We start from the raw sequence: 21,444 nt of genomic DNA, 5'->3' as shown, positions 1-21,444 counted from the left end.
TCATTCAGTTTGTCCATATCCCCTTGAAGCTTCTTTACATGCTCCTCTGTACTCACAATCCCTCTTAGCTTAGTATCATTAACAAGCTTAGAATAGTGACATTTGACCCCCTCAGCCAAATCATTGATATAGGCTGTGAAAAGCCGAGGCCTAAACACAATACCTCCGGTACCCCATCAGTCACAGCCTGCCAACCTGAAAGCTATTCCTTCATTCCCATTCTTTGCTTTCAGTTTGATAATCAATTCTCAATCCATTTCATTATATTGCTCCCAATTCCACATGTTCTAACTTGCTGAGTAACCTGTATGGAACCTTATTGAACATCTCATGAAAAATCTAAATATACCATTCACCTTCTGGTTCTCCCTTACTTATTCCACTTGTCACATTCTTAAAGATCTCCAACAAATCAGTCAAGGATGATTTACCTTTCATAAACCCATGTTGGTTCTTTTCAATCCAATTTATTATTTTCCAGGTATTCTGCTATCACATCATACATTATAGATTCCAACATTTCCCTATCATTAACACTTGGGAGTACTGCATATAGTTCTGGTAGCCATATTATAAAAAAGGATACAGATCTTTTAAACAGCACTCTTTTTTTTTAAAGAAGTTGTTTCCTCCCCCCCCAAACCACTAACCTCCTCATCCCAGGAAATACAGGCAACTGCTGCACTACAGCTGTTTGGGTAACAGAAATTCACCCTTACAGAATTCACAAATCAATACCCCAAAATATGATATGGAAAAAAATTCACTCACTGAATTTATGTGGAAAAAAGAAATAAACATTTTTTTTGCAACACATATTTCTTGATGAATGGGCAGATAACACTGCTTCATGTTACAGAAAATTGCAATAGGGGCTATTTTTTAATTTCTATTTATTCATTTTCCAGGATCCAAGTATCATTGACAAGCCTAGTATTTATTGCTCATCCCTGGCTTCCTTCGTGAACATGGTGATGAGCCACCTTCTTGAACTTTTGTATCAATGGTTCAAGGCGGCACTCCAACATTACAGTTGAGCAGGATTTAGACCCAGCAATAAAGGACCGACAACATATTTCCAAATCAAAATGATGTGCAGTTTGGAGGGGAACCTGCAGATAGTGGTGTTCCCATGCACCTGCTGCCATTATCCTTTCTGGTTGCTGAGGTTGCATTTTTAGGAAGTCCTGTCAGAGTAGCCAGGGCAAATTGCTGCACTGCACTTTTTATAGACATTGTACACTGGCAATGGAGTGAATGTATTTTAGGGTGATAGGTGGGGTGCCAATCAAGCTAGCTGCTTCGTCCGAAATGGTATTGAGCTTCAAGTGTTATTGGAACTGCCCTCAACCAGACAAGTGGAGAATTTTTCCATCACCCTTCCACAGTGCCTTGTAGATGGTGGGAAGGCTTTGTTGTGTCAAGTGGTGAATTCCTCCTGCAGGATACCTACCCTCTGACCTGCTCTATCCTACCCATTTACTGTTCTGTTACATCCTTATAGTTTGTTTTACCTTCAAATTGCATCCTCCATGTTCCAGTGTCTACATTATAGAGGCAAAACTGAAATAAAAATGTTTTCCATTTATGATGTCTGACATCTGCAGTATTTTACATTTGGACAGATTTACCACTTTGCAGCACTGAGAGGCTAGCAAAAGTAGTATGATATTTTAATGGCAGAAATAACATGATAACAATGTGGGAACACACAGAAGCAAGTGTTATTTAGGAAGTGTATACACAAGACTTCAATATTGGTTGGCATGTAAAGACACACATTACAGGACCCCTCATTGATAATCATGTCGAGCATGGATGTGCAGGTCTTACTTCCTACCTGCTATATTGTCGTCAATTTCACTGTATTTTGATTTTTTATGGTTGGTGTTCAATTATGCTTCACTTCCAAAAATTGTGCATAACTTGTGCTTAATTTATTTTCTCTTGTGACTGCTACTATGTGTCTGCAATGCTGCTGCAAGTTTTTATTGCACCTGCGCAGACATGTACTCGCGCATATGACAAACTCAAAATTCTGTCATGGAGTTACTTCCTTATTAAATATTTCTACAACCATTTGTATGCATCCCTGATTTCCCATTTTCACAACCACTCTCCTCCACTGCTCTGTACTTTCCCCATCTGCTTCCATTTCACTCTTCCCATTCAGTAACTTCCCAAGTCTCTCCCATTGTTTCCTTTCTCCTCATTTCCTCTAAAGACTTCCATTGTTAGTCTCTACTACTCCTCCACTAATGAATATCAGGTAGCAGAGCAGTTTATTAACTTCTCTTAATTCTTTTCTAATGAAAAAGCAACATTTGCAAGGAGGTGAAAGAGCAAGCAGGTTTTGTGAAGTGATTAAACCATTGTCAGAAAGCACAGCGTAAAAATTATGAGAACCAAAACACAACGTACAAGAACCGAATCAAAAAGCACAGCGTAAAAATTGTGAGAACCAAAACACAACGTACAAGAACCGAATCAATGTACATACAGCCATTTTGCATCTGCATGCAGTTAACTTGCATTATAAATTCCTTTGTGTGTTACCATAATGTGAACTGTCACAGTGTGAATACACCCTTTCCCCACAGGACCATAGGATCCCCATTAATAAAGCTCAAACCTCAGACTAACACATCAGTGCCCTTCAAACACAATATTATCATTCAACTCCATGGTGCAACCCACAGCTAATCACCGATATCATAAACTGCCCTCTGATGCAGGACCAGAGTAGAAACCCCTTCAGAAAATCTGGTTCACTTTGAATCTGAGGCCAGGGAAAATGCATCCTCTTTTCACAACTGGAAAATGAGAAAAATAATCAATTGCAGTTGCAGCCATGTTAAGTCATACTATTGGACATGCTCCTTATTACATTATTAATTTTTAATAATATGGCTAACAGAACTTTATAGAGTACTCCACACGTGGTCTAACTAAGGTCAATTACAGGTTTAGTACAACTTCCCCACTTTTTAAAATTCTACCCTTCTAGAAATCTCAATGCTTACTTAGCTTTTTTATGGCTTTTGCTAAGCTGTGGCACAACCTTCAGTGATCAATGTATTTGTACTCCAAGATCCTTCTATTTCCCTACCTCACACCTTCTAAGTAACATGATCTCCCTACTTCTACAAAATGTACAACCTTGCACTTACATGCATTTAACCTCATCCACAACTTATTTACCCATTTTGTAAGTTTACTAATGTCCTTTTGTAATTTGTTGCAGTCTTCCTCAGTACTGATTAATGTCTCTCACCCTCTTTTAAAAAAGATTAATTACTTTAGGCAGTAGCTGGGCATAAGGTAATAGGTATATTGTTTATCAATGAACCTGGAACATTTGGCGGTCAAGTGTCAGCCATTCTATTTGCCGAGGGAGTTCTCCGCTGCCATCCTGGTAACAGTGTGAAGTGGCACTGGAGGAGCTGAGCACCGTGATCAACAGTCATGAGACAGCACATCCTAATGCCTTCCCAATCATCATGGGGAACTTCAACTTGGCTAGCTTGAAGAAGTCTCTCACCAACTACCACCAACACGTCACCTGCAGAGCCAGAGGAGCCAACATATTTGGCCACTGTTACACCACCATCAAGAACGCTTAACGTGCCATCCCGCGCCTGCACTTTGGCAAGTCCGATCACCTGGCTGTTCTTCTACTCCCAGCGTATAGGCAGAGACTGAGGACCGCAGCACCAGTGGTGAGAGCAGCGAAGGTATGGTAAAGGGAGGAGGAACATTTACAGGACTGCTTTGAATCAGTGGACTCATTCAGGGATTCATCTCTGGATCTGAAGGAATACGCCACAGCAGTCACTGACTTCATCAAGATCTGCGTGAATGAGTGTGTATTTTCAAGAAGATACCGAGTTTTCCCAAACAAGGCTTGGATGAACCAGGAGATTTGCAGTCTGCTGAGGGCTAGACTAGTGATCCAGAATCCAACATGAAGTCCAGGTACGACGTACAGAAGGCCATCATGAGAGCAAACAGGCAATTCCAAGTGAAGCTAGAGACACAATCGGATGCAAGACAGCTTCAGCAGGATTTGCATGCCATTACTTCCTATAAGGCGAAACCTAACAGCATAAATGGCAGTGATGCTTCACTCCCCAATGAGCTCAACACCTTTCATGCACACTTTGAAAGGGAGAATAACACTACAACTGTGTGAATCCCCACAGCATCCAGTGACCATGTTACCTCTGTCTCAAAGGCCAATGTCGGGACATCCTTCAAGAGGGTGAACCCTCGCAAGGTGTCAGGGCCCAACAGTGTAACTGGCCAGGTACTGAAAACCTGTGCCGACCAGCTGGCTGGAGTGTTCAAGGACATACTCAACTTCTCACTGCTGTGGTCTGAGGTTCCCATCTGCTTCAAAAGGCCAGCAATCATACCTGCGCCCAAAGAGCAGGATGAGCTGCCTCAACCACTATCACCCAGTAGCACTCACATCTAGTGTGATTAAGTGCTTTGAGAAGTTGGTCATGGTTAGAATTAACTCCTGCCTGAGCAAGGACTTGGACCTACTGCAATTTGCCTGCCACCACAACAAGTCTACAGCAGACTCAATCTCACTGGTTCTCCACTCAGCTTTGGAGCACCTAGACAACTGCAAAACATACGTCAGGCTACTGTTTATCGATTACAGCTCGGCATTCAACACTACCGTTCCCTCCGTATTAATCAAAAGCTTCAAAACCTGGGCCTCTGAACATCCCTCTGCAAATGGATCTTTGACTTCAGTATTGGGAGACCACAGTCAGTGCAGATCAGTAATAACATCTCCTCCTCACTATCAACACAAGCGCATCTCAAGGATGCGTGCTGCTTGGTCCACTCCTCTACTCTCTACACTCGTGACTGTGTGGCTAGGCACAGCTCAAATGCCATCTATAAGTTTGACGATGACACCACTGTCATTGGCAGAATCTCAGATGGCAACGAGGAGGCGTACAAGAGAGAGATAGATCGGCTGGTTGAATGGTGCCACAACAACAACCTCGCACTCAACGTCAGTAAGACCAAGAAATTGATTGCTGACTTCAGGAAGGGGAAGTTGGGAGAACACACAACGGTCCTCAATGAAGGGTCAGCGGGGGAAAGGGTGAGCAGCTTTAAGTTCCATCTCCTGGGCCCAACACATTGATGCAATCACAAAAAAGGCATGCCAGCAGCTCTACTTCATTAGGACTTGGAGGAGGTATAGTATGTCACCAAAGACTCCTGCAAATTTCTACAGATGTACGGTGGAGAGCATTCTGACTGGTTGCATCACAGCCTGGTACGAAGGCACTCTCAAAAACTTAGCAAGTAATCAACAAAAATTTAACAATTAGAAACTGTGGCACAACTTAATAGAAAGAATGATTTATTTATGGCTACATTTTACATGCATCACTCCACTGATTCATTGTAGATGTTTGCTCTCTACTGAACCCTCCACAGTACCAGGTTATTAAGAATACAAATACCAATACCATAAAGTTAAAAATTTTTCTTTATTAATTTACTCCAATTGAAGAGAAACACATCACAGGTAGCTACTTATATATTTAAAGACTAAATGTAAAAGCATTAAATATATTTGGAAAAATGAACTGTTCTGAATGATGTTACAGTACACATTGGCAATAATTATCCCCCTGATCAGCAGTGCATGCAAAAATAGTAGCCAAAGACAAAATTAAATTTAAAAAGGTCAGGTAATAAGAGAACAGTTGCTGTGGTTTTAGAGATGAATTAACCTGCTTCAGTTTAATTTAGATAAGTTACTGAAACATTTACTTCACTAACAAAATGACCAAAAATATTAACTTGTATTCAATTCAAACAAAATTACAAAAAAAATCTGTCATCACTAACTGAATGAGATGAGAAATGGTCAGAGGTCACACATACCATTTAAACTACGAGGGCCCAAATCTCTAGCAATAACAGAAGCACTCTCCATTTCTTCTATAGGCAGCCTTATTTTTGCATTCCAGTGATGCAAAAAGTTTGCACCCACCACACCAGATTCAGAGCTGTATTATTCCCATAAATCTCTATGCAATCTGCCCCAGCATCACAGAAAACATACGGGGCTTCACAAAGATCTAGCTGCCCTGAGAAGATGGCTGCCAGCCTTCATGAACCACAATTCAGTGGTTTGATACAAACAATTGGCTTCCTAAGGACAATTAAAGGCAACACAGTTACTCTGCATTTGGTCGCAATATAGGCCAGATTAGATGAGCATAGCACCTTTCCTTACATAATAGGATATTAGTAGCTTCTAACAATCTAACAGTTGCACACTCCTTTTTACAAAAAACATTTCCTCAATTATCAAACATTCTCAAAATTCCATAAGAACTCTGGATTACTAGTCCAGTAATATAACCATTACACAATCATACTCATGAATATACTTTGAAAATTGTTTAAATATACAACATTTCTGGTGATAAAAAGAAAAAATGCTAGAAGAAATGCTCAACGGGTCAGGCCGTATCTGTAGGAGGAGAAAAAGAGTTTAATGTTTCAATCTGAAGATCTCTTCCTACAGCTGTGGCTTGACCGCTCGAGGATTTCCAGCAATTTCTGTTTTTATTTTAGATTTCTGGCATCTGCAATTTTTTTTGTCAGCTCTAGTGATAACAGATTCCCAGCTATCCATTCACTCTGGGTCAGGGCACATCTTGGAAAAAACAAAAAATATTTACCAACCATTTAACAAATATCTCTACCCTCTTCAGCCAAAAATTGGTATGTTTTTTTAAGTCACACTCACTATATCTCTCATTAAAAAAAATTCAGTAACACAACAATATACACCGAAATAAATAATTTTCACTAATGCATTACATATACACCTTTGCCATTTGAGCAAAAGATAGTTAAAAAAAAAGATTGTCAAAAAAAAGATTGTCATTGATAGTGGCATCTTAAAACACTATTGTTCATTTCCATACAAGGAACAAAATGGTTTTGTTGCTATTGGCACAAATACAGCAATCTTTGAAATAGTTTATTTCAGGATGATAGCTTCCTAAAGAGAGAAGAAGAAGAAGGACCATATCACAGTAGCAGCAGCAAAGTTTCTTTCAGTCCAGTATGAAGGATAATGAGCGACAGCTTCAAGTGTTCAGCTTGCCAGAACAGTATAAAAGGACCATTTCTATTGATTGGGAGAACTGATTCAGAAAGTAATTGGAATTTGACCTAAAAAGAACAGTAACTTAAAAGAGAAATTTATTTCAAAACACAAGCTAGGAGATCCAACAAGGAGTTTAACAAGGAGTTGGATAATAAAAGCTAAGTAAATGAACTGCAGACAAAAAAAGTATACAGTTCTTCCAGTGATTTTGAATTTGGGCAACTTAGAACATTTCTAAAGCAGCTTACATTTACTAATCACTATTAAAGTACAAGTTGATGACAACAGAAGTCTTCCACATTCTCACTGGCTAACAAGTTTATCACTTAATTGTGATTGGTAGAAAAGACTCAAGCTGGTGAGCCAGGAGGTGAAAAAAAACACCAGCTATCAATTCTTACTTCAAATAAAGTTAAATTAAAAATAAAATAGAAAGTAACCTTAGTTCCAATGTATTCACTTTTATGTACCTGCAATCCATCTAAATAAACTGTAAATTTGTTATTGCTCTAAGGCAAGATTTAATTTATAGCTCAGTTTTACTATTCTATTACAAACAGTGCATAATTAATGTCCAAAGTGTTATGTAATTAATTTATAAGTACCTTACAATAACCTGTACTAGGATCAAACATGAAAAACAACTCCAAACATGCCAAGGATACCGTACATATATTTCACCAAATCCCTCTCTTTTTAAACAGGTTACCAGAACTGAATCCACTTTAATACTAACTTTTCACAAAATCAGTCAAATAATATACAATAATCTATTTAAATCTGATTAATTCTACTTTTCACTACAAACCCTATAGAGTGAAAACAGTGCCATCACGAAAATATTTTGTGACTAAAGAAAAGTTCTTCTCTTTTGGAATTTTTAAAACAATGCAATTTGCAATTATCATACAAGAATAAAAATATGGAAAATATATTCTGGAAGAGTGAAATGATTCAAAATCCCTCCCACAAGTGGTACAATTCATTTTACACCAACGTTGTAAACAAAAAAAAGCTGAACTTTTTCGTTTTAAAATAGACCTAAATGAAATGATCTTGTTCTTTTAAAACATCACAAACAGCCCCATCAATACAATACCGGTGTTAAGAACACAAGAAAATAGGAGCAGGAAGAAACCAATCAGCTTCTCAGCCTGCCTTGTCACTCAATATGATCATAACTGATCTGCCCCTAGCCTCATCTTCTCTTCTGTGCCAGTTCCGCATAGCTCGCAATTCCCTGTTCTTTCGAAGAAAAATTATCTACTTTAATTATACCAAATGATCTAACCTCCACAATCCTCTGGGGGAGAGAATTCCAGAGATTCACTACTCTGTGAGAAGTTGCTATGCAACTCAGTTTTAAATGACCGCCCCTAATCTTGTAACCATGTCCTCTCATTTGAGATTCGCCCAACAGTGGAAACATTTTGGCATTTACCCTGTCATGTCCCATAAAGGATCTTATATGTTTCAGTGTCTTCACCCCTCATTCTTCTAGTCCAAAGAAAACAGGATTTAGTTTCTATAGCGACTATGATAGGTCAACCCACACATCCCAAAAAGTAGGGTGGTGAATCTCTTTGGACTAGTATATACTAGTATATTCTTTTGTCATCATAACCAAGAGTACCAAGCCTCATCTTATAGGTTTCACTTTTGTATATAAAACTTGCCCTTAATTTTTACAAGGAATATATTTTCCAATTACTACAAATAAACCAATCAAAATACCATTATATGTTGTTAGCCACTGCAAAATTCAGGGGGCAAATACTTGTAATAGGATGTGATCCAAATAGCTGAGATCTGGTACTCATCGCCTGAATGGGTGGTACAAGGCAAAATTCTCATCACACATTCAAAAATGTGGTTGAGGACTTTATGTATAATCTAGAAGTTAACTGACTAAGAACTGAGAAGTGGGATTGGTATGGCATGACTTTTCTGGTTTACTTGGAGGAGGAAATAGCACAAATGGCCTCTTACAGTGCCATATCTTCTATGATTCTATAAAGCAAAGAATCTTTAATGTATAATAGAAAACAGTTTTTAAATTTAAATAAAAAGAACTAAATTCCAAGAAAAATACAAATATAATTCCTAAAAATCTGAATGCAAATTAAAAGTTTAGCAGGTGTATATATGTGCACATATGTGAGATGTATAATTTTACCTCACTAAAACATGTCAACAGCACAGATCATCTTGACAAAAATATCGAGATACAAGAGACTGCAGATGCTGGAATATGGAGCAAAAAAAAACAAACTGCTAGAGGAACTCAGCAGGTCAAGCAGCAGCAAGCAGTGGATCAAGCACCACAGATACTGCTTGACCCACAAGGTTCCTTCAGCAGTTTGCTTTTTGACAAAAATATCACTAATATTAATAGTGATGTAAAAAGTATGCAAGGCTTCCTCCTACTATACATTCTTCAAACAGATTGTATGCTGTGAAATGCAAGATCCTCTTCACTAGGGTATATTCCCAACTTCAATGAGGTAATCAACATGAAACATTATCTATTTCTCTCTCTCCACTCCACTAAGTGCTGCCAGCATTTTGAGGGTTTTTTATTTTACATTCACAGGCTATTTTTCATGTATTCTTGCATGATTTTTTCTAGAACATCCAAACACCTGCAACATCAAAAGGCCATCTTAGAAATTTCTTTAACTACAGTACTGGGATGGTAAAAAGGTGTTCTCCATACAAAGTTTCAACTTCTTATGCCTTCCAGTAGTCTCTAGATTCCACCTGTACTATTACTGATGTAATATTTTACCATTAAAGCTCGCATTTTAACCTCATTCGCGAACCAACTGTATGGTTGAAAACGAAAGGCGATTACCAATGAACAGGCATTGGAATCTCTCTGGGTTCAGAGATAATTTAAGAACCAAAACAAATAAAGCGTCCACAATTTCAATAGTCATTGGGTTTAAGCCGTTCCAACAACGGGATTTTTCGTTTGTTTAACATAACCGATGTTTAGAATAATGCTTTGTTGCTACAAAGCATTAATCTAGAATTAGTTTAAAAATTTACCCTCAAAAATTGATATTTTATTAAATTTCGACATCTCTTTTTGCCACATATATTCAAATATAAAAAGACAGAATATTTTCGAATGCGTTGGTGCACTTGCTGCAACAGGATTCAGAGAACAGCAAATCAACCTCTCCATTAAAACTAATAGTTGATACTACTTACGTAGAAAAGCTTAAACTGTAATACACAAGCCCTTCCTAAACCTCTGGAGCATAATCTGTTGAGCCTGACGGGCAGTGCGCCCAATACGACAAGATGACAAATGGTAAATCAAAAGGCACAAAAGCAATCGCTGATCCCTTCGTACTGAGCTTTGTATGAAGGTAATAAACGCTCAAATCACCATACATGTTTGTTTAAAAAAAAATTACACGACATCTAATCTCAATCGTACCTCGTCCTCCCCGACATATGGGCGTTTTTTTCCATTTACATCTCCATCCTCCTCTTCACTTGGACAGGACCTACGTGTCGCCATTATTTCATTCCAATTTAAAGCGAATCCAGATCAGGAGAACACTCCCTTGGCTCGGTACATTGAAAAATCCATGAACAGCAACAACAAAAAATGCAGCCAGATGATAATTCGCCAATCTACCCGTTCTTCTTCATAGTTTCTTAAACGATCTGACAATTAAAAAAAAACATACATCAGTTTGCCGTAAATAAATCAAAGTTGTACGATAATTCGTATTTACAGCTTTCCTTAAGAAATAGTGATCATAAGAATGCACTGACTCAGACAACTCAATTCTCCCGACAGGAACTCAAATCTCATTCCATCAAACGAGGAAACGCCTCTTTTTCTAAGAGAAAAATTAAATTTTCCTGTTAGCTAGCTATTCTTACAGAAGCCGTGCTATAAACACCTTTCAGAGCCGAGCTGCTTGTTTTCTCCTCCAATATCTTCCAGCCCTCGGATACATAACCCCGGCAAAACTGTGAATTCCCCACCCAAAAGTGAAAAATGCAAAAGATCCCTTGAACAAAAAGTGATTTTTAAAATAAGGAAGATGGTTCAGATGGAGTCTGCAAGCAGATCTTAACACTACTCTGTACGTGCCCACGAATGGCTCCTGACAGCCACCCATTTGTTGTGGGTGGTTCTCTGTGATAATTCGCCCGAGTTACACCGAGGGGATGCGATGTGTAAATATAAAATCTGTAAGCGTCTCCCACGCTTGCAAGTCGCTATATTCCATGTGCCAGCTCCAAGAAGGGGGGGGGGGGGGGGCAAGCACAAGATCCTGATCAGAGCCAATTTCCACATCCCGAGCTGTGCAGAAGCCCCCCACCCCAACCCAACCCATCCCATCCTCCCCATCAATCTTCCACTGAAGCCGAGTGGGAACCGATCTGCTCGGTACGCAGCCTCCGCCACTCGCAATGCTCGGCTCTCCTCTCCCGTGTAGTGGGGCTTGGGATGGGATGGGATGGGAAGGGAAGGGAAGGGAAGGGAAGGGAAGGGAAGGGGGGGGGGGGGGATCTTCTCCCGCCAGCACACCTTGTGGCGCCGTGGGACGAAGCGAGGCCTAGACGCCCCCTCAGTCCAGAAGGCTCCTCGCACTGCCGTCCCCCAGTGCCGACCGCACTCGGCCGGCCGCCGCCTCGCCGTCCGCCGCCGCCATGGCTCCTGCGCCTCCCGGTCGCTCTCCCTCTTGCCCACTCCGGCCGCTGTCACTCGCCGCTCCCTCGAGTCCAGCGGCGCTCCTCCGTCACTCCCGCTCCTTCACACACACAACGAGACGAGAGGCTTTAACACCAACGTGAAGCCCGAGCCATCGCCGCCGCCATTATTTTCTCCCTTTTTTTTCCCCTTCACCGAATCCGCGTAAAAAAAAGAGAAAAATATCGCCCAAGAACACAGCCGCCGGCGAGCAACCAATCACACCCGGGTTTACAACCGTGGCGTCACAGATTGACGAATAGGATAGAGCGTTTCATCCACCCCCCCCCCTTCCCTTTCCTCGCGCTTTCCAACAATTATTCCCAACTCCGGACCAATGGAAAAGCAGCTCGCGCTCGCTCCTTCTGACCGCCCCCCCCTCCTCGCCCCCCCCCCCCCCCCAACGCACCGCCCGCGCCCTCAGACACTCCCGCCGGCCAATGATCGCGGCGCTGCTGCCGCTCCCTTATCCCCCAGATTTCAGACCCGTAAACATCGATACACTTGTTAAAACTGCTATGATTACCGATTAAGCTTTCTGGCTTTAAAGTTTATTTCCCCCCCCCCCCCCCAGTGTGTCGGTGCAGAATACAATCCTCGTTTTTTCAAATTAATAACAAAATATGCATTTGAAAAAGGAAACAAAGTGGATGCAGCGCAGATCATTGTAGTGTGGTGTGATCTTCAGCACTATGTGAGCTGCATAGAAATTAAGCGTGGGGATGGACGGATAATTTACTACAGTTCTCCGAACAGTTATTTCTGTGGCAGAGCGTGTAATTGCAACGTTGAGAGGTTAGGCGACACATTCCGTAGTTTGATGCAGCCACGTAGCTGATCATTCATTCAAACCCAATTCGAATCGGGAGAGGCAGGTTTTGGTGTAGTTCTCTGCAACATTTAATGTTTTTCCAGCATGTTCTGCTTTTATTTAGTTTCTTCATCCCTTATTGGGCAAAATAATGTCAGTAATTCATTGTGACGCCTGTTTCACACCCATTTCCCGGTCTTCATCCTCATGGTAATCTGAAATTCCTTACCAGATGGATTTAACACTCTCCACTCGTTTCTCGCAGAGGAAGTGATGATGCTGTTCTTCGTGGATTTTTACTATTGATATATGCTTGTGCCTTGCAGAGATTTATCAAAACCTTCTAGTTTTGTTAGCAGTCTGTCAGACAAAAAAGTCTAATTTTTAGCGGCAGGCTCTTTATGACATAAATAATTTATCGTGCGGCTTAGTTGATTCTCTAGTGTTTTGAGAGCTATCATATTTTATGTTAATTCGGCGTCGCGTCCTATTTTCTCGCAGACCACTCCTCTGAGATTTGTCACTACCTTTTCATTCATTCATTTTCTCCTCACACATACTTGCCATAATCAAACTAATCCTTAGATTCACACCAATCGACCAAAGAGCCTTCTCATTCGAGACAACCTCGTGATCCACAATGTTCTATTTCTGAAACAGATTCGGCATGCTGGCTCCTGAATATTCACCGAAACCAAATATTTAACAGGGGTCTGTTACCGCGGCGATTTTATAAATAGTGTAAGAAAACACTCTGAAACGTTTTGGGCAGGTTTCAACACAACTGAATGTAGTGAAATGATGCAACTTTGCACACCACTGATTGCTCTCAAGGCTCAAAAACTGAACTGCTGGAAGAACTGACTTGATGCAGGGTCTCGACCCAAAACGTTGACCACCGCCTCGCTTCCACAGATGCTGCTTGACAGGCTTCCAGCAGTATATATTTTTCTCCAGCTTCCAGCATCTGTAGTCTTTTATTTTTGCTTGCTCTCAAGGCCCCTGTTTATTCTCAGTTGATGAGCAAAGATTTCGGCAAGACCCATGCATGTTGTTAATGAAGTTCTACACTGAGGTCCATCCCAAGGGCACTTTGTATAGACAATTGGAAGGGGTGCATTGCCGTAACGTGTGCAGTTTGGCTGCTGTGTGGAAAGGGTTCAGGGAAGATAACAAGGATAATTTTGAAAATCATTATTTAAACTTTTGATGAGAACTGAACTTCGTGATTAGAATTACAAAGGGCAGAGATACATTGCCAGAAGATTTAAATACCAAAAGAGTAACAATGTTTTTAGAGAGCCGGAAGTTTAGATAAACATATTTTAGACTTTGGCGTTTTGAGTGCCGCTGATAACGTTAATATTATTTTATCAGTAAAAAAAACCAAAATTATAAATGATGTTTTATGTCTGTGTAGTGGTTCCCAGCAAATAAGTGAATACTTAGATAATTGGCTCCCTATTAAAGAAGCTAGATAAATGGAGATGGGGATTCATTGAGGTGGATAAATGCCTGTTAGAAATGTGGGTTTGGATGGCTGAAGCTTTTTTTATATAAAAATTTAGAAATCAGAACTCAAGAAGTTAAGTGCACAGGAGTATGATAGGCTATAAAATCTTCTTATATGCATTGTGTGTGTTGCATAATTCCATTCCACTAAATATAGAATTTAGCTTGAAGACTTATCAAGGCCCTCTCATTTCCTGTGATAGTAAGATAGATCACTGAATGGCGTTTTCTTAAAATACAGCGCTATTTTCTCCAGACATATTGATGATTCTCTTCTCACACTGGTTTCCTTCAGTGAGTTGTGCTTGACTCATAGACTGGTAGTTTTAAGGACCTCCAACATGTACAGTTCTACATTTCTTAAACAAAACCAAATCAATGCATTTTCTATAAATATGAAATTCAAACTAAAAATGATGCATCCACTTAACAGATCAGGCACCAACCATGGAGTGAGAGGAACAGAGTTAATGGTCCTTATACTTACAGGAAAGGAGCAGAACCACATATTTGCTGGGAGGAAACTAGTTTGCTGAAACATGGAGATCCTGATGAATTTAACAGCAAGACACCTTTATCATTTATTTACTCCACTTCCTTCCCCACAAATCGAGAGGTTGGCCTACTGCCAGAGGAAAAAAAATCAGTGCAGAAACCCACACATCAACTATTAAATTTAAGACTGCATGTAATGGTAATGCTGCAGCTCAACAAAATAGAGATGCTTGGGTAATTGCCCTGTCAATCAAGTTTGGTGATAAAAACCATTTAAGTCACTGAGGATAATTTTATTCACAAAATTTATACATAACTACACTCTACAGTTTTTTTTCTGGAGAAATTACACAGCTTTTATTGAGAGAAGTCGTGCCCCCTCATCCTCTCTGCACCCCATTTGAGAGAATAACTCTACTTCCCTCAAAAGGCGCCGCCTGACCTGTTCAGTATTTCCAGCTTTATTTAAGAGCACCATTTTTGTTTTGTACTTAAATTGTATAACAATTTTATTTTGTGATGAGATTCACAGTGAATATTCCTCAAAATGAATGATCACAGGGCTTTAATTCCACACAAACACCTCTTATAGTGCAAATTCCATGGCAAACAAATATATGTATGTTTTGTCATTATTCATTCTAACCATTTTCTTTCTGATTCAGAAATGTGACCATGCAATTGTTCTTTTGGACAAATTAGTAACAGGCCTTTTTTGCTTAAGGTTGTGCATGGCTGATTTCTCACTGTCCGATAAATCCTCATCATGTCATTGTTTCAGTGATTTGTATTGATTTCTCACAACGATTTGTTACAGTTTGCATGTTGCTCACAGGCATGGAATGTAGATGGAATTCTCTAAGTTGATTAACATCCATTCACCATAGCCCATTCTTTTCTCACATACTTGATCCATGACTCACTGGCTAATTTTCTGAAAGAGGATCAACCCGAAACACTAACTCTGTTTTTCTCCCTCCACGAATGCTGCCTGACTTGCTGATTAATTCTCACAATTTCCAACTGTATCAATAGCTAATTTCTCATGATTATCCAGTTTTTTTAGTCCATAACTCCATGACAAGGTTTCACTTTTACCACACATTATTATATAACTTTTATCGCAATTTTCCATAATAAAAAATACAAATGTTAATTTCCAATGTGTTTTTTTTTCAGTCCATCATCCAATTGTCACTTTCTCTTTATTAGAGCAACATTCTAGGTTATCCTTTTATTTGATTATTCTGTATAACTATTCTTTACTGGAATTCCACATTTTTCTTCTTGCAAAGTTCCATCATACATTTCAGGCAAGAAGGCAGTTTTCACAAAATAAATTGAGTAATGTGGTACCTTGAAATATCAAAATTTATAACAAATAGGTTCCTGACCTGAATAACTGTGTGTAAGTACCAAACCATGGCCAGGTGCTTTCTCACAGAAATTAATGAGAATCACAGGGAGAGCTATTACTGGCCATGATCTATTATCTGATTCAAAGCAGCATCAACTATAAAGTAGATTGATGTTCCACAATAGTTGGTAAGTAATGCCAGGAGAAAAATTAACTTGAAGATACCTCATCATATAATAAGACTAAAGCACAGCATCCTACGATAATAATCCAAGTGTTTTTTTTGTTGTGAATACACTTTTGCTCCTTGCTGACCAATTGCGAGCTCTGTACTTCTAACAATAATTCAATGCATTTTTGGATTTTGTTTCGTACATGCATTTCCACAGATATAATCAGACACTATTTGCATAAATATATATTTATTTAGAATGTATACAATGATGTACAGCATGGATATTTAATGTAGTAACCTAACTGGTATTTCTCCAAAGGGCATGCTATAAATTAATAATTGCTTGAATAATTTAATCATATACCTTATTCATGTATAATTGATTGATGTTTATATAGGGATCAATAATTACCGATTTGTGGTTTTAAACCAAATTCGGAAAATGCAGTGGTGGTCAAATGTCTGTCATGTACTTAATTAACAATAATACTTATATTAAGTGATTCACATCACCAACTGCAATGAATTGAAAAGATATTTACTTCACAGAATTGTCTTGGTGTTTTCTTGCATCGATACACTTATGTCACCTACCTTAAAACCATAGTTTAATAAAATATACATGCCAGGGGAAGAAGCCATATTTCAATGTCAGGGGTAGAAATCCAATCAACAGCTTCAGAAGTAGTAATGTAAGTGCTGAGGGGTTTAATCTAGTCTGGCAGGGGGGTGGGACCCAAAGTAGCAGTGTAACAGATGAGAAAGTTAAATCAAATTCAGAGGTTAAAGCAAAAATTTCCAGTGGGCAGGTCAGGCCAGGGCAAGAATGCAAGTAAGGAAGGTCTGATGGGCTAAACTGTATTTATTTTAATGCAAGAAGCCTGACAGGTAAGGCAGATGAACTCAGGGCATGGATTGACACATGGGGTTGTGATATTATGGCTATTATGGAAACATGGTTAAAGAATGAGCAGGACTGACAGAATAATGTTCCAGGGGTACTGATGCTTCCAGCAATGATAGAGGTGGAGGTAAGAGAGGAGGGGAAGTTGTACTACTGATAAGGAAGAACATCACAACAGTACTTGGAGAGGATATTCCCAGGAGAACATCCAGTGAGGTTAAGTGGGTGGAACTTAGATATAAGAAAGGGCCAATCCCCGAGCCCTGACCAGGTATTTCCTAGGATGTTGTGGGAAGCGAAGGACTACAGCTCTGCCTTCAATACAATAATCCCAAGCAAACTTGTCACCAAACTCTGAGACCTAGGACTCAACACCTCCCTCTGTAACTGGATCCTTGACTTTGTAATCAATAGACCGCAATCAGTGAGGATAGGCAGTAATACCTCTGGCACAATTATTCTCAACACTGGTGCCCCACAAGGCTGCGTCCTCAGCACTCTACACTACTCCCTATACACTCATGACTGTGTGGCCAGATTCTGCTCTAACTCCACCTACAAGTTTGCAGATGATACCACCATTGTAAGCCGGATCTCAAACAGCAATGAGTCGGAGTACAGGAAGGAGATAGAGAGCTTAGTGGAATGGTGTCATGACAACGACCTTTCCCTCAATGTCAACAAAACAAAAGAGCTGGTCGTTGACTTCAGGAAAGGGGTCAGTGTACATGCACCTGTCTACATCAACGGTGCTGAGGTCGAGAGGGTTGAGAGGTTCAAGTTCCTGGGAGTGAACATCACCAACAGCCTGTCCTGGTCAAATCACGTAGATGCCACGGCCAAGAAAGCTCACCAGCGCCTCTACTTCCTGAGGAGGCTAAAGAAATTCAGTTTTTCCCCTTTGACTCTCACCAACTTTTATTGATGCACCATAGAAAGCATCCTATTGGGATACATCATGGCTTGGTATGGCAACTGCTCTGCCCAGGACCGCAAGAAACTGCAGAAAGTTGTGGACACAGCCCAGTGCATCACGGACACCAGCCTCCCCTCTACCTCTCTCTGCCTTGGTGGAGCAGCCAGCATAATCGAAGACCCTACCGACCCAGGTCATTCTCTCTTCGCTCCTCTTCCATCAGGTTGAAGATTCAAGAGCCTGAGGGCACGTACCACCAGACTTAAGGACAGCTTCTACCCCACTGTGATAAGGCTATTGAACAGTTCTCTTATACAATGAGATGGACTGTGACCTCACGATCTACCTTGTCATGACCTTGCACCTTATTGCACTGAGCTTTCTCTGTAGCTGTGACACTTTATTCTGTACTGTTATTGTTTTTACCTGTACTACCTCAATGCACTCTGTACTAACCCAATGTAACTGCACTGTGTAATGAATTGACCTGTATGATCGGTATGCAAGACAAGTTTTTCACTGTACCTTGGTACAAGTGACAATAATAAACCAATACTAATACCAATACCAATACCAGGAGAAGATTGCTGGGGCCCTGGCAGGTTTTTATATCGTCATTAGCCACAGGTGAGGTACTGGAAGACTGGAGGTTGGCTAATGTTGTGCCTTTATTTAAGAAGGGCTGCAAGGACAAGCCAGGGAACTACAGACTGATGAGCCCTGCATCAGTGGTGGGAAAGTTACTGGAACGGATTCTAATGGACAGGATTTATTTGCAATTGAAAAGGCAAGGCATGAATTGGGATAGTCAGTATGGCTTTGTTCGGGGGAGATCATGTTTTATGAATTTGATAGAAATTTTTAAAGAGGTGACCAAGAGGATTGACAAGGGCAGGGTGATGGACGTTGTCTACATGGACTTTAGCAAGGCCTTTGACAGAGTCCCACATGGTAGTCTTATTGTATAGTCACAGTCTTTTTCCCATGGTAATGGCCATAAAACTAGAACAAGGTGAGGGGGAGACATTTAAAGTGGATCTGAGAAGCAAGTTTTTCACACAAGAGTGTGGTAGGTATATGGAATGAGCTGCCAGAAGAGGTGGTAGAGGCAGGTACAATTACAACATTTAAAAGACATCTGGATAGATATATAGATAGGAAAGGTTTAGAGGGATATCAGCCAAATGCAAGCAAATGGGATTAGTGTAGATAGGCATCTTTGTGGGCATGGATAAGTTGCTGCATAGCTCTATGAATTTATGCTGTTGGGTGCTTTACCATTAAGCATGCACATAAGCCATATTTCTTAACAGGACGGTTTGGAAATTTTGACCTTTCAGATTGATTTAAATTACATTAGAGAGTCACTGAAACAGTATAGTGACATAAGTACAAAATGATGAATGGGGAAAGTAAAATTAAAAAACAACAAAATCATATACATGTAATTCTATGAAAAGGAATATAACTTTATTTCTTGTATTAGTACACAAATATATTATAGAAATCCAGATTTAGGTAACTGCATGTGCTTTTCAAAGTAAATGACCCAGCTGCAAATAAGTATGCAGAAAGGAGTAATTAGTTTCAATGCATCTTATTTCCTCCAAAGATCTAGATTAACAAGGAAAAGGGGTCTCACAAAAATAACTTAGGGCTGCTTTGTGAAACTGCCTACACATTAATACTGAGCTTCACAAACTGCTTTGTGGTGGAAATGGGAAGCACTCCAGTTTACTAAGGACAGTGCAAACAGAGTATTACACTCATGATTTCAATTCAGTGTTCATGCAGCTGTTGTCAAGTGACAAAGAGATGATCCAGTATAATTCCAACAGCTGTATTGTATGTGCCAGCGAAGTCAGTGGTTTCATTTCATTCCTATAACTCTCAGCTTGTATTTTGTAAAGATACTTATTTTGTGACTGGAATGTAAATGTACAACTTTTAATTTGAGATTCGTTTATTTTGTTTTCATTATTCTATGCCATTCAACCAATAAAACAAATGTTATTGAGTACAATTTGTTTCAGACATTATAATTTGGCCCTGGCCTGCAGTTCCAAAGGGAAACAACAGTGTTCAGCTGCTCCCAGGTAATTAAGCCCCTGACTTTCAGTTTGGAACTTACTGGATGACAGATGCTGAATCCAGCTTGATTTGCATTAAAAATTCATATTTTTTTGAAACATAAACATTAAATTATCTCTGTCTTTCAAACTTCCATTAAAAGCCACTCATTATTTGGTTACTTCGTCTGCTCCAAATAAAACCTATCAACTTATTTTCATAGTTTCTTTCAGGCACAACGTTTAATTGATGTCAAAAATCATTTTGACTTATTGGCCACCATATTGTAACAGTAGTAAGCCATTCATCCATTCAATCTCTGCTTTGCCATTCCGTTAGATTATGCCCGATCTTGATCATGGTTGCATTCATCTTTTTTTGGTGGCCTAACCCTTAATTGCATTGTCTAACAAAAACATAAATCTCAGTTTTGAAAATTTCAATCAGCTTAGCCTTAGCAGCTTTGAAAAAGAGTTCCAGATTTCTACTACCCCTTGAGTGAAGGGGAGCTTCCTGTTATCTGTTATATCATCTACATACTCTGCTCTAATAATTAACTATTTTAACACTCCTTTATACTCATGAATGTGCTGAAATCCAAACACTGAGAAAACGTAAAAACGGTACAAAAGAGAAATGCTTCTAAGAAAAAAAGGGCATTTTCCAGCGCTTGTTTCAGTGGAAATATTTTCCACACTGTACATGAAATCACCAACTTAGACAGTCATGAGCATCATTGATTTGGACAACTCTTGTACGTTAAAGGTGAACTCTTGACCACACAATCTACCTTGTCATGGCCCTTGTACTTTATTGTCTACCTGCACTGCACTTTCTCTGTAACTGTAATGTTATATTCTGCATTCTGTTATTGATTTTCCCATGTACTACCTTGATGTACTTTGGTCTTAAAATGATGTGTACAGATAGCATGCAAAACTGAGTTTTTCTCTGTATCTCGGTACAAGTAACAATCATAAACCAATACCAATAGTTGCAAGTTTCTACAAATCACAACCTTCAGGTGTAGATTTCAACTCAGTGAAACCAAATTCGAAAATAAGAATTCATATGATGGAAAAGAAAACCTTTTTATGCAGTTCAGCATTGAGATCATCTTGGAATGTATTTTATATTTCATCCATTGTATGCATGCATCAAAGATATTTCATCTTGAGCAACTGGTGTAAGCCAAAGAACATTATCCTTACAGAAAATGTGTGTGTTGTGTGTATGTGTGTGTGCACATATAATAGTGAAATCTGATGAGTAAGAGTAAGTAAGAGTGAAAGATAATGATGTACGCACACAGATTTTGGAGGGGG

The 21,444-nt window shown here is 39.6% G+C and overlaps 1 protein-coding gene across 4 annotated transcripts in view; it reads right to left on the bottom strand.

Annotated features, from left to right (window-relative positions):
- The window catches only part of LOC127571044 (rho GTPase-activating protein 21-like), a 228,031-nt gene that overhangs the window by 143,927 nt on the left and 62,660 nt on the right, over positions 1–21,444 (bottom strand). Inside the window, exons 1-3 of one of the 4 annotated variants that reach the window (XM_052017051.1) lie at positions 12,920–12,933; positions 11,718–11,940; positions 10,608–10,840 (exon numbers count right to left, since the gene is read on the bottom strand). In XM_052017051.1, coding sequence (XP_051873011.1) covers positions 10,608–10,691 — 84 coding nt within the window. In that variant the 5' untranslated portion in view covers positions 10,692–10,840; positions 11,718–11,940; positions 12,920–12,933. Of the gene's footprint in view, positions 1–10,607; positions 10,841–11,082; positions 11,243–11,717; positions 12,176–12,919; positions 12,934–21,444 lie in introns of those variants that run through there. The other 3 variants (XM_052017052.1, XM_052017050.1, XM_052017053.1) reach the window with 3 other exon arrangements.

This window comes from Pristis pectinata, chromosome 5 (assembly GCF_009764475.1).
Source record: "Pristis pectinata isolate sPriPec2 chromosome 5, sPriPec2.1.pri, whole genome shotgun sequence".
Classification (NCBI taxonomy): domain Eukaryota; kingdom Metazoa; phylum Chordata; class Chondrichthyes; order Rhinopristiformes; family Pristidae; genus Pristis; species Pristis pectinata.
Note: the sequence above shows the minus strand (reverse complement) of the source record. Positions and strands in the feature narration are given on the sequence as shown.